The sequence below is a fragment of the Pelobates fuscus genome, chromosome 6 (genome assembly GCF_036172605.1).
Source record: "Pelobates fuscus isolate aPelFus1 chromosome 6, aPelFus1.pri, whole genome shotgun sequence".
NCBI classification, from domain to species: domain Eukaryota; kingdom Metazoa; phylum Chordata; class Amphibia; order Anura; family Pelobatidae; genus Pelobates; species Pelobates fuscus.
Genome location: NC_086322.1, coordinates 286,781,850 through 286,791,496, shown reverse-complemented (window position 1 = coordinate 286,791,496; position 9,647 = coordinate 286,781,850). Strand labels below are relative to the sequence as shown.

Sequence of the window (9,647 nt, the reverse complement as noted above, 5' to 3'; positions counted from 1 at the left end):
TTTATTTGTTTTCATATTGACGCTCCTTGTACAACAATTTTACACGGATAATACAATATATATTTATAAGCACAAGCGACACACACAGTTTTCTTTTTTTTTTTCAGGCTAGAATAGTAAAAGTAATGCTACTTAAATTAAACGATTATCCTCTTTCTGCGAGATAAACTAGTGACAATATCCCAATATTTGTTACGAGATTCTGGCTGGAAAGGGAATGGCGTAAAATTATTATCCTGAAAAGGATATTTAAATTGCACAGTTGCTCTCAACAAACCGCCGACACTTCATGACCCTCAAGTAAGTTTCAACTTTGTGCATGTCTTTTTTGAAACACGACAAAAGACCATAGTTTTTCACCAAAGCATTGTCACTGCGCTGGTTAATGTCGAATTTATCGTAGGTGAGTCTCATGAGGTCATAGCTACGAGCGTTCCCTTCTTCCATTTCCTGTATAATAACAAAACCAGTTAATTTCCTCTCCCACTGTAAAAATAACTAAATAATCTGCAATCTCAATCACTTAGCATGAATTCCATCCAAACGTTTGAGTGTCATTCAAAAGTCATACATGTTCTCCAAATATTGACACAGTATATAGTAATATATTAATAGAGATTTTTTTTCCCCATAATGCAATTAAAAAAAGAAAGATGCAATGGAAACGTAAATCTAAATAGGACCAAAAATTTTAGATTTATTAAATTGACATTACAGGATGTAGTTAACCAGTATTTTTAAAGAGCACTATATAACGCATTAAAAATATCAAAGGGAACATCTACATCTTAATGTTGAGGTTTTAGAGCACAGATGCTGTCCCTTTATTTGGACACTATAAAACATTGCTGTGAGCAATGGCAATGTTTACATTTGTCCAAAAACATGTACTTTTTATTTAAAACATTCACATTAAGATTTGGAATGCAAATATTAAGGACGTTTGGCCTGTAATTGTGGGATGGGCATGTGTTTTCCCTGCTTAAAGGGAACCCTTGCTTTACTCCACACCGTTCGTGGTCTAGCGATTTGCATGGCCCTCCCTCCACTCCCACTACTCAATATATCCTCCTTTCCCCCCTCCCCTTTACACTTGTGTGGTCCCTCTTTTATTTACAGGCCTTACCACATCATCGGTTCTGGCACACCACAACCGACTTGCTCTCGTATTTTAAACTACTCTTATGCTTATCTCTTGCTCCATATATGGTCTTTTTGTCCCTAACACAACAGACAACAGACATTTATCATTTTACCAATACTTGCTAAATATAATTTAAAATGGCCCAGCATTTCTGAAGATTATTCTTCGTAATAATTTTCAACCAACCATCTAAATCTTACAATGAGCACATATACCCATCAAACTATTCCCTCCCATTTCCAAATTCTGTCTTTTTCTCTGCTTTGATGATATTGTCTTTAAAGCATGCAAAGTTTTGTATCTTTTTAAAGGAAGCTTTGGCTATCATTGGAAGAATCCTCATTTTCTTTGCAGAAGTAAATTTCATATCAAGTTGAGTAATCTTTAAACAACAAATCATGCACTGGCTACGTCTTTCCAATTAATATTTTGCCACATTTCGTACTCACTCTAATCAGGGCCAGGATCCCTTCTTCCATATCTCGCAGCTTTTCATACACCGTGTTATCTGCGTTCCCGAAAACTAGGTTGTTGGTGAATACTCTGTTGAGGACTTGCACGGGATTTAGCCAGGACTGAATGAGGGTCAGTGAAAAGCGCAGTAGCTCCATGTCCTGCAGTGATTGACAAAAGTAAGGTTACATATGATGGAGAGTCGTGTATGATTAGGAGGCTGCCAAAGCACCATAACCACTGCAGCTCATTGTGCTGCACTTGCCCACAGCTCTCAAAGACTATTGTTGATGCCCAATGTTGGACAAGTTAGTTAATTGGTTAGTCAACTCTGCATTAGCCCAGTGGCAAGCGAAGGGACACCCTGTTTTTTGTCTGGTGCAGCGCCACATTCTTTTTGTTCTGTAACCGTTGCCGTGAGCTATGTTATTGTGACTAAAGTGTTCCTTTAAAGCGTTGCTAATTAGTTGATTGGGTAATAGGTATTTTAGTCCTGGGATGGCAATCCTTTGCACTCTCTAAATCTGGCATTTCTGATGAGAAATGTGCATCGGACAGCATCCAAGATGTTTCTAAATTACAATTTCTCTTGATGTCCAAGAATCTGAGAATTATTAAAAAATATACTCAAAAAAACATTTGGTGCAAAGGTGAGCCTTCACTGCTCTAGTCCATTTGGAAAAATAATTTAGGTTCAATGCACTGAATTATCAGTGAAAGGTCTCTATAACCCTTCATCGTGTCAGAAGCTGATCACGAACCTGGTGGTTTCTGCATAAATTAAATATTTCAGGTGGTAGATTGAAGAACAAAAATGTCTCCCTTTTCCATACCTTTTTACCATGCTGCCTCATATGTCTGAAGCTTACTACCATCCAATCTGACTCTCTCCTTCCCTGAACCTGTTCAAACCCACGGTGCTGCTCTGCTCTTTAATGTTATAGCCAACTTGTGTTTAACCTATCCGTTTCCCTCTCCAGCTGTCGGTAGAGATCTCAGAACCTACTGGATCTTTTCGTTTGCATGTCACACTAACATTTACTAGTCAACGTATCTATGGCTGTACCATTAATTGGTGTCGTATATATATGTGTAATAATAAAATAAGGATACAGGGACCAAACTGTTGAAATAGGAATTACCAATATTTTTCCAGTTCACCAGATGATTTTACCTGCAAGACAGGTCTACACAGAGAGACTACAACCCCCAGCAAACTTACAGTATAAATTCAAATGTAAGCAAAATTAGTTGAAAAGTCTTCTAGGGTAGAGCAGAAATATGAAATATACAAAATACAGGCTGTGGTATCACTAAATAACACCCATATCATTTTGTGCCGCTCAACGAAAATCGTAGTTTCCTAATCAATAATGCTTTCTAGTTTCTACACGTTCCAGCAGTGTACTCACAGATTTTTGGTGGGTATTGTCCTTGTCTGATGGGGCACGGATGCTTTCTGAATAGCAATATACAGCGCGGGAATTTTTATTTGAATGTCTCTGGTCTTCTGGGATGTAGGTACGTTCCTTTAAAGACACAAATTGCACTTCACATTTCTAATTACCAGCTACACATTTAATTTACAATAATTAGGAAGCTATCTAGCAAAGATATTGGTTATGAATTGGCCAATAATTTGTCCAATGTTTGATGTTCTTCACCAAGAAAAAGCATCATAGCTAACAATACTTCTGTAGACATAGGGGTTCTAAAGAATTGCATCAATGACGGAGAAGGGTTTGGGGTAGACAGCCTTTTCCTTGCATACACTACTGTAATATGCTATCTGTCACAAATGTTTGTTATAATGGGTACTTACATAGTCCCGGTATGTGTCTGCAGCCAGCAGATGAAGGTCCTGGGCCCGGTTCACAGCATTTGTAATGAGATTTGACAAAGGCACTGATGGAAAAGCCCTAACATGAAAATGGTTCTGGATCGACAATATAACCAGGAATACGAGAGGAGAGAAAAACCCTGGAGAAAACAGAGAGAAAGCTCACTTTGACGTCCAATCAAAGAAGTTGTGGAAGTGATTGCAACCAATTATGTTTTAGCTAAGTGTTAAGAACTAAGGAGCCATTACTGTAGCCCTTAAAATCAATCACGCCGGCTGCTAACTGTGTCTTGATGGCTATTAACTTATACTAAATTAAATTTATACTCCTGTATTTAGTTTGACAACTTGATATTGTAGTATCTACAATGGCAACCCTCAAATATTCTACAAAATCCAAATACATTTTCAATGAATAATACTTTTAACGTCAACTAAAATAGACATGATCACTGGTTAAGTGTTTACAGATATTCATCTTTACTTGAAATTTAAGACATAGTTTCAGTTGACTATGCATAAAAACCCGCTCTCGGAGGTATCTCTGTTTAACTGTAACAATGTATTAAATTTGGTTAAAATGTTTGCAGTAAGTGGTTATATAATACCATTCGTTGCTAGTAATCAATGGTAGCGTCAGAGCATTTTATCGTACAAAGATACATTTACCTTTCTCTAATTTACAGCTCTGTCCTGGGAAAAAAAAGATGTTATGATCAAACTAAGGTGCATTTGTTTCCTTGATGTCTGGTGACACCTCGAGGTGATCTTCTGTGGGATAATGTAAATAGAATTCTAACTCTGACCCATCTAAGTATTTAAAAAGTAACTGATGTAGGCCAAAGACTTTCACATTCTATCAGGCTACAAATGGGTTCAAAAAGATTAACCTTGTTGAATTACTGTTTATTGTGTTAGTGTATCTGTAGGCTTCAAGTCCTCTTAATTACCATTAGCTTAGAGTTAAAGTTGGATTTAAATCAGTGCAGAGAATTTGCCTCCATGAGATTAGTAGTCAGAGGTAAAACACGAAGTTCCACCAGTAATATTTATGTTGAGTTTCATTGCTTTGTATATCTCAGAATACACCTGCTAAGAAGTTCCATCAATAATAATAATCTATAGATTCATGAATTTTACCAGTCTACATCATCAAAAATGGTGAATGTACAGATTATCATTGGAATCTTCTGCACAAGCTGATGTACGAATGGCTAACTCGACTTACACGAAAGACCCAAACGAATTTAGCCAGTGTGACATTATGAATATGGACCTAGAATAACCAAACCTTGTAATCTAGGGATGTCCCACCACAACCCTCCTGCAGTGATCATTTTACAGAACATTTTCCAAAAACATCAGCCAGGGAATTTTGGAAAATGTAGTTTAGCACCAGCTAGAGGGCAATGTTTAGCTGTTCCCGTTCATTCTAAAAGTTCCTGTGCAAAGCAGCTTGATATTTAGTTCCATATTCTATATCTGATCGGGCTACATTGAGGTAGATCCATACCTGAATCCATGGTGTGGCACAGTTGATGTGGAGCTTGTAGAAGCTGAGATGAAAACTTTGGTGAATGCTGGCAGTGGTCTGGTTAGAGTCATGTTATATACATAATCTTATTAATAGGGATATGGTTGACATCCTATTTCTTGTGTCGTCAGGAAGAACTTCTACATTTATGCAGCGTTTCCATGTGATGGGAATTAATATGCAATAAACTGCTTTGACATTATCTAGGTGTTCATAGGCTCTCATGGCCGAGGTGTTCATAGGCTCTCATGGCCGTATTAGGTTAATTTTTTTTAATTTTTATTCTTTTACATGCTAAGATTTAATATCAAACATGAATTTGAATTAAAAAAAAACATACTATAGATGACAAAAAAATAAGGACACGGTTTAGTGATTTTAGTGTGAAACTTTTTTTTAAATTCATTTCTCTGGTTTTGCTGATGATTTTTAATACACAGGAAGAAAAAAAATCAGCATATCCCAGATACAACAGATGATTTAAAGGGTGGCACCCCAATAGGCTACAGGAGCTAAAATGAAAAAAAATAAATAAACTTGATTCTTGAAGCTATATAATATATATATATATTCACACTGATCAGCCACAACATTAAAATCACGGGCAGGTGAAGTGAATAGCATTGATTTTATCGTTACAATGGCACCTGTCCAGGGGTGGGATATATTAGGCAGCAAGTGAACAGCCAGTTCTTGAATTTCATGTGTTGCAAGCAGGAAAAATTTGCAAACTAAAAGATCTGAGTGACGTTGACAAGGAATAAATAGTGATGTCTTGATGAATGGGTCATAGCATCTCCAAAAAGGCAAATCTTGTGGAGTGTTTCTGGTACACAATGGTTAATAAATACCAAAAGTGGTACAAGGAAGGACAACAGATAAACCAGCATCAGGGTAATGGGTGCCCTTGTCTCAATAATGCTAATTGGGAGCAAAGGGTAGCCCATCTGGCCTGGTCACACGTAATAGCTACTGTAGCTCAAATTGCTAAAAAAAACTTAATTCTGGCCATGATAGAAAGGTGTTAGAACACACAGTGACTCTCAGTTTGCTGCGTATGGGGCTGTGCAGCTACAGACTGGTCAGAGTACCCATGATAACCCTTGTCCACCTCTGAAAGCATCTTCCGTCAGGACGTGAGCATCAGTACTGGACCATAGAGCAATAGAAGAAGGTTGGCTGGTCTGATGAGTCATGTTTTCTTATCTCATATGCAAAAAGAAGGCAATTAGTCTCACACGAAGTGTGAGATGAATGCCACCTGGATATGTGACTGTATCCAAATAAAAAGATGTGTATCTATGATAAGTAACAAACAGATGTAACAATAAATCAAAAAAGTAACACAATTAATATATATAATATATATATCCCTTTTAGGCTGTTCCTCTACCTAATAGAATGTGACGGCAGATAAGAACCATTCGGCCCATCTAGTTTGCCCAATTTTCTAAATACTTTCATTAGTCCCTGGCCTTATCTTATAGTTAGGATAACCTTATGCCTATCCCACACATGCTTAAACTCCTATACTGTGTTAACCTCTTCCACTTCAGCTGGAAGGCTATTCCATGCATCCACTACCCTCTCAGTAAAGTAATACTTCCGGATATTATTTTTACACTTTTGTCCCTCTAATTTAAGACTATGTCCTCTTGTTGTGGTAGTTTTTCTTCTTTTAAATATAGTCTCCTCCTTTACTGTGTTTCCCTTTATGTATTTAAATGTTTCTAGCATATCCCCCCTGTCTCGTCTTTCCTCCAAGCTATACATGTTAAGATCCTTTAACCTTTCCTGGTAAGTTGTATCCTGCAATCCATGAACCAGTTTAGTAGCCCTTCTCTGAACTCTCTCTAAAGTATCAATATCCTTCTGAAGATACGGTCTCCAGTACTGCGTACAATACTCCAAGTGAGGTCTCACCAGTGTTCTGTACAATGGCATGAGCACTTTCTTCTTTCTACTGCTAATACCTCTCCCTATACAACCAAGCATTCTGCTAGCATTTCCTGCTGCTCTATTACATTGTCTGCCTACCTTTAAGTCATCAGAAATAATCACCCCTAAATCCCTTTCCTCAGATGTTGAGGTTAGGACTCTACTTACTGGCCTATAGTTGCCCGACTCTTCCCTATTACCTTTCTTGTGAATGGTCACAACATTCGCCAACTTCCAATCTTCTGGGAGTACTCCTGTTAACAATGATTGGTTAAATAAATCTGTTAGTGGTTTTGCTAGAACACCACTAAGTTCTATCCCAAGGGAATAGCCACGAGACACCCCATAGAGTGTCTTACTGGTGGCTAGATTCTGTGGAAGGCTGTATATTTACGAGTGTGTGCTGGTATATTCCCTGTCACTGATCTCTTTGAGTTTTTGTATGTTTTCTTATCGAGCTGGTGGTATGTTTATATATCAATATATATGTATATATATTATACTGGTGAACCTTTAAAGTAAGTATCAATTTAATTAATTTGTTAGAAGGCACTATGTACCTTTTACAATCATTTCAGAGCTTCTAATTGCTATTATTTTCCACATGAACTATATTACATACAAATATTCCCTTGAAGAAGGCATCTAGCTGAAACGGGGGATTTTCCTTTTGGTCTTTTTACCTGGGATTACACTTTTTGGTTTACTTGTATGCACTTTATTTGTACAGTTGTATAAACGACAAAGTATATATTGCTTTTCTTGTTGTTTTTTTTTTTCCTCTCTTTTAACTTTGAAGGTTGAAGTGAACGAAGGACCTCCAATACAGGTCAATGAAGTGGAAGTCTGCTTACGCGGACTGCTAGGGTATACAGAACCTGAAAGCGAGGCATGATTACTGCTACCTTATTTCCCCACCATCCTTTTGATTAATCTTTGCTCAGATCTTCCTTTTTGTCTTTTCCATACCCTTTTAAAGATATTTTTCTTTCTGTCATTGTCAAACCCCTTGACCACTCTATCTTTTTGCCCCTAAAAAGAGCAGTGCAGAACTGTGTGACACTTAAGACCAATCATTTCCCCTAAAGCAGACAGACAATGAGGGTGCTTCATGATTTATTCCCCCCCACCCCCCCAGCTATTTAGTATTTACACATGTTTTTTTTGCACATTAGCAGTACAGTAGGATCGAAAGACAGCAAACCGATAACGAAGGAAACATACATTTATTTATAATATTGCAGTATTGTTTGTGTTCCAGACCGTGTGAGAATAGTCACAAATATGGAGTTGGACCGGAAAACCAAGTGCCTAAAACATCAGATGAGCTGAAACCTGGGGCTTGATGTCTCTGTAACGTAGTATCGTAGCCTTTAAAATTACAAACCTGTGAGTATAAACAGGGTTTTGCACAAATTAGGCTAATTATGAACGTTATATCAATCCTAATGCAGTTAAAGAGCCATCGATATCATAAAGCCAGGGGCCTTCTGTGCAATTCAAGACTTGTTGGAACTTGGGCCAGAGTGGTCATTTTCCACATCCCAGTGATGGGTAGAAATTGCCAGCTTTCAGATAATAAACAAGATTCTCCAGTATCAGAGCAAATGCCTGGAGCAACTGAGAAGCCTCAGAAATGTTTCTTAAGCTGTGGAAAGGTCCATCGTTTCAGGACAGTTCCAATGGAACTTCACGGGTAAGCTGACTACTTCTGAGCAGTCAATGCATGTGACTCCACAGCACTGATGCCTGAGAAATATGAGTATAAAATAAGATTAATAAACAGTGCTCATTACTTGCGTATAGATTCTCTCATACCTTCACTGAGTCTGGAGGAGACAAAGACTTTATCAGGGCTTTCATATTGTTCTTGGTAGAGGTGGTGGTCTTACCTTAACAATACCTTCTCAAGGATACCCCATCTATTCCCAAACACCAGCCCCTCTATAACAATCTTCTCTATGACAATACCACATCCATCCTTACATCCCAGCCACCCTATAACAATACTCTATCTATCCCCAAATCACAGCCCCTTCTAAAAATACCCCATCATACCCAAATCACAGCCCCACTATAACAATAACCCATCCATCCCCAAATCATGGCCCTCTATAATAACACTTCACCCATCCCCAAATCTTAACCTTCTATAATGCTACCCCGTCCATCCCCAAATCCTATAATAATACCCAATCTGTTTCCAAATTTAAACCCCACTCCAACGATATCCCATTTCTCCCCAAACCCCAGTCTAATGTTATCCCATACCTCCGCAAACCCAATCCCCAGTCTAACGATATCCCATCCCATCCCTTCCCAAACCCAATCCCCAGCCTAATGATATACGATCCCTCCCCAAACTCAAACCCCACTCTAATGATATCCCATATCTCCCCAAGCCCAATCTCCAGTCAAATGATATACCATCCCTCCAAAAATCCAAACCCCAGTCTAATGATATCCCATCCCTCCCCAAACCCAATTCCCAGTCTAACGATATCCCATCTCTCCTCAAATCCCAGTCTAATAATAACCCATCCATTCCCAAACCCCAGTCTAACAATATCCCATCCCTCCCTAAACCCAAACCCCAGTCTGATTATATCTCATCCTTCCCTAAACCCAAACCCCAGTCTAACAATACCCCATCCCTCCTCCTACTCCTACCTTATCCGTTGTTAGAACAGGCACATTTGGTTACACTTCAGTTGGAGCTTTCAAATGACCCTCACATA

General features: G+C 38.3%; 1 protein-coding gene across 1 annotated transcript; it reads right to left on the bottom strand.

Moving 5' to 3' along the window:
• On the bottom strand, positions 1 to 5,004 carry LOC134565909 (somatotropin-like). Its single transcript, XM_063425591.1, has 5 exons — positions 4,951 to 5,004; positions 3,420 to 3,577; positions 3,010 to 3,126; positions 1,594 to 1,758; positions 1 to 450 (listed from the first exon to the last, which is right to left on the bottom strand). The coding sequence occupies exons 1-5, from the start codon at positions 4,958 to 4,960 to the stop codon at positions 250 to 252; spliced, it is 651 nt and encodes a 216-aa protein (XP_063281661.1). The 5' UTR covers positions 4,961 to 5,004; the 3' UTR covers positions 1 to 249.
• Between the last annotated feature and the right edge of the window lie 4,643 nt (positions 5,005 to 9,647).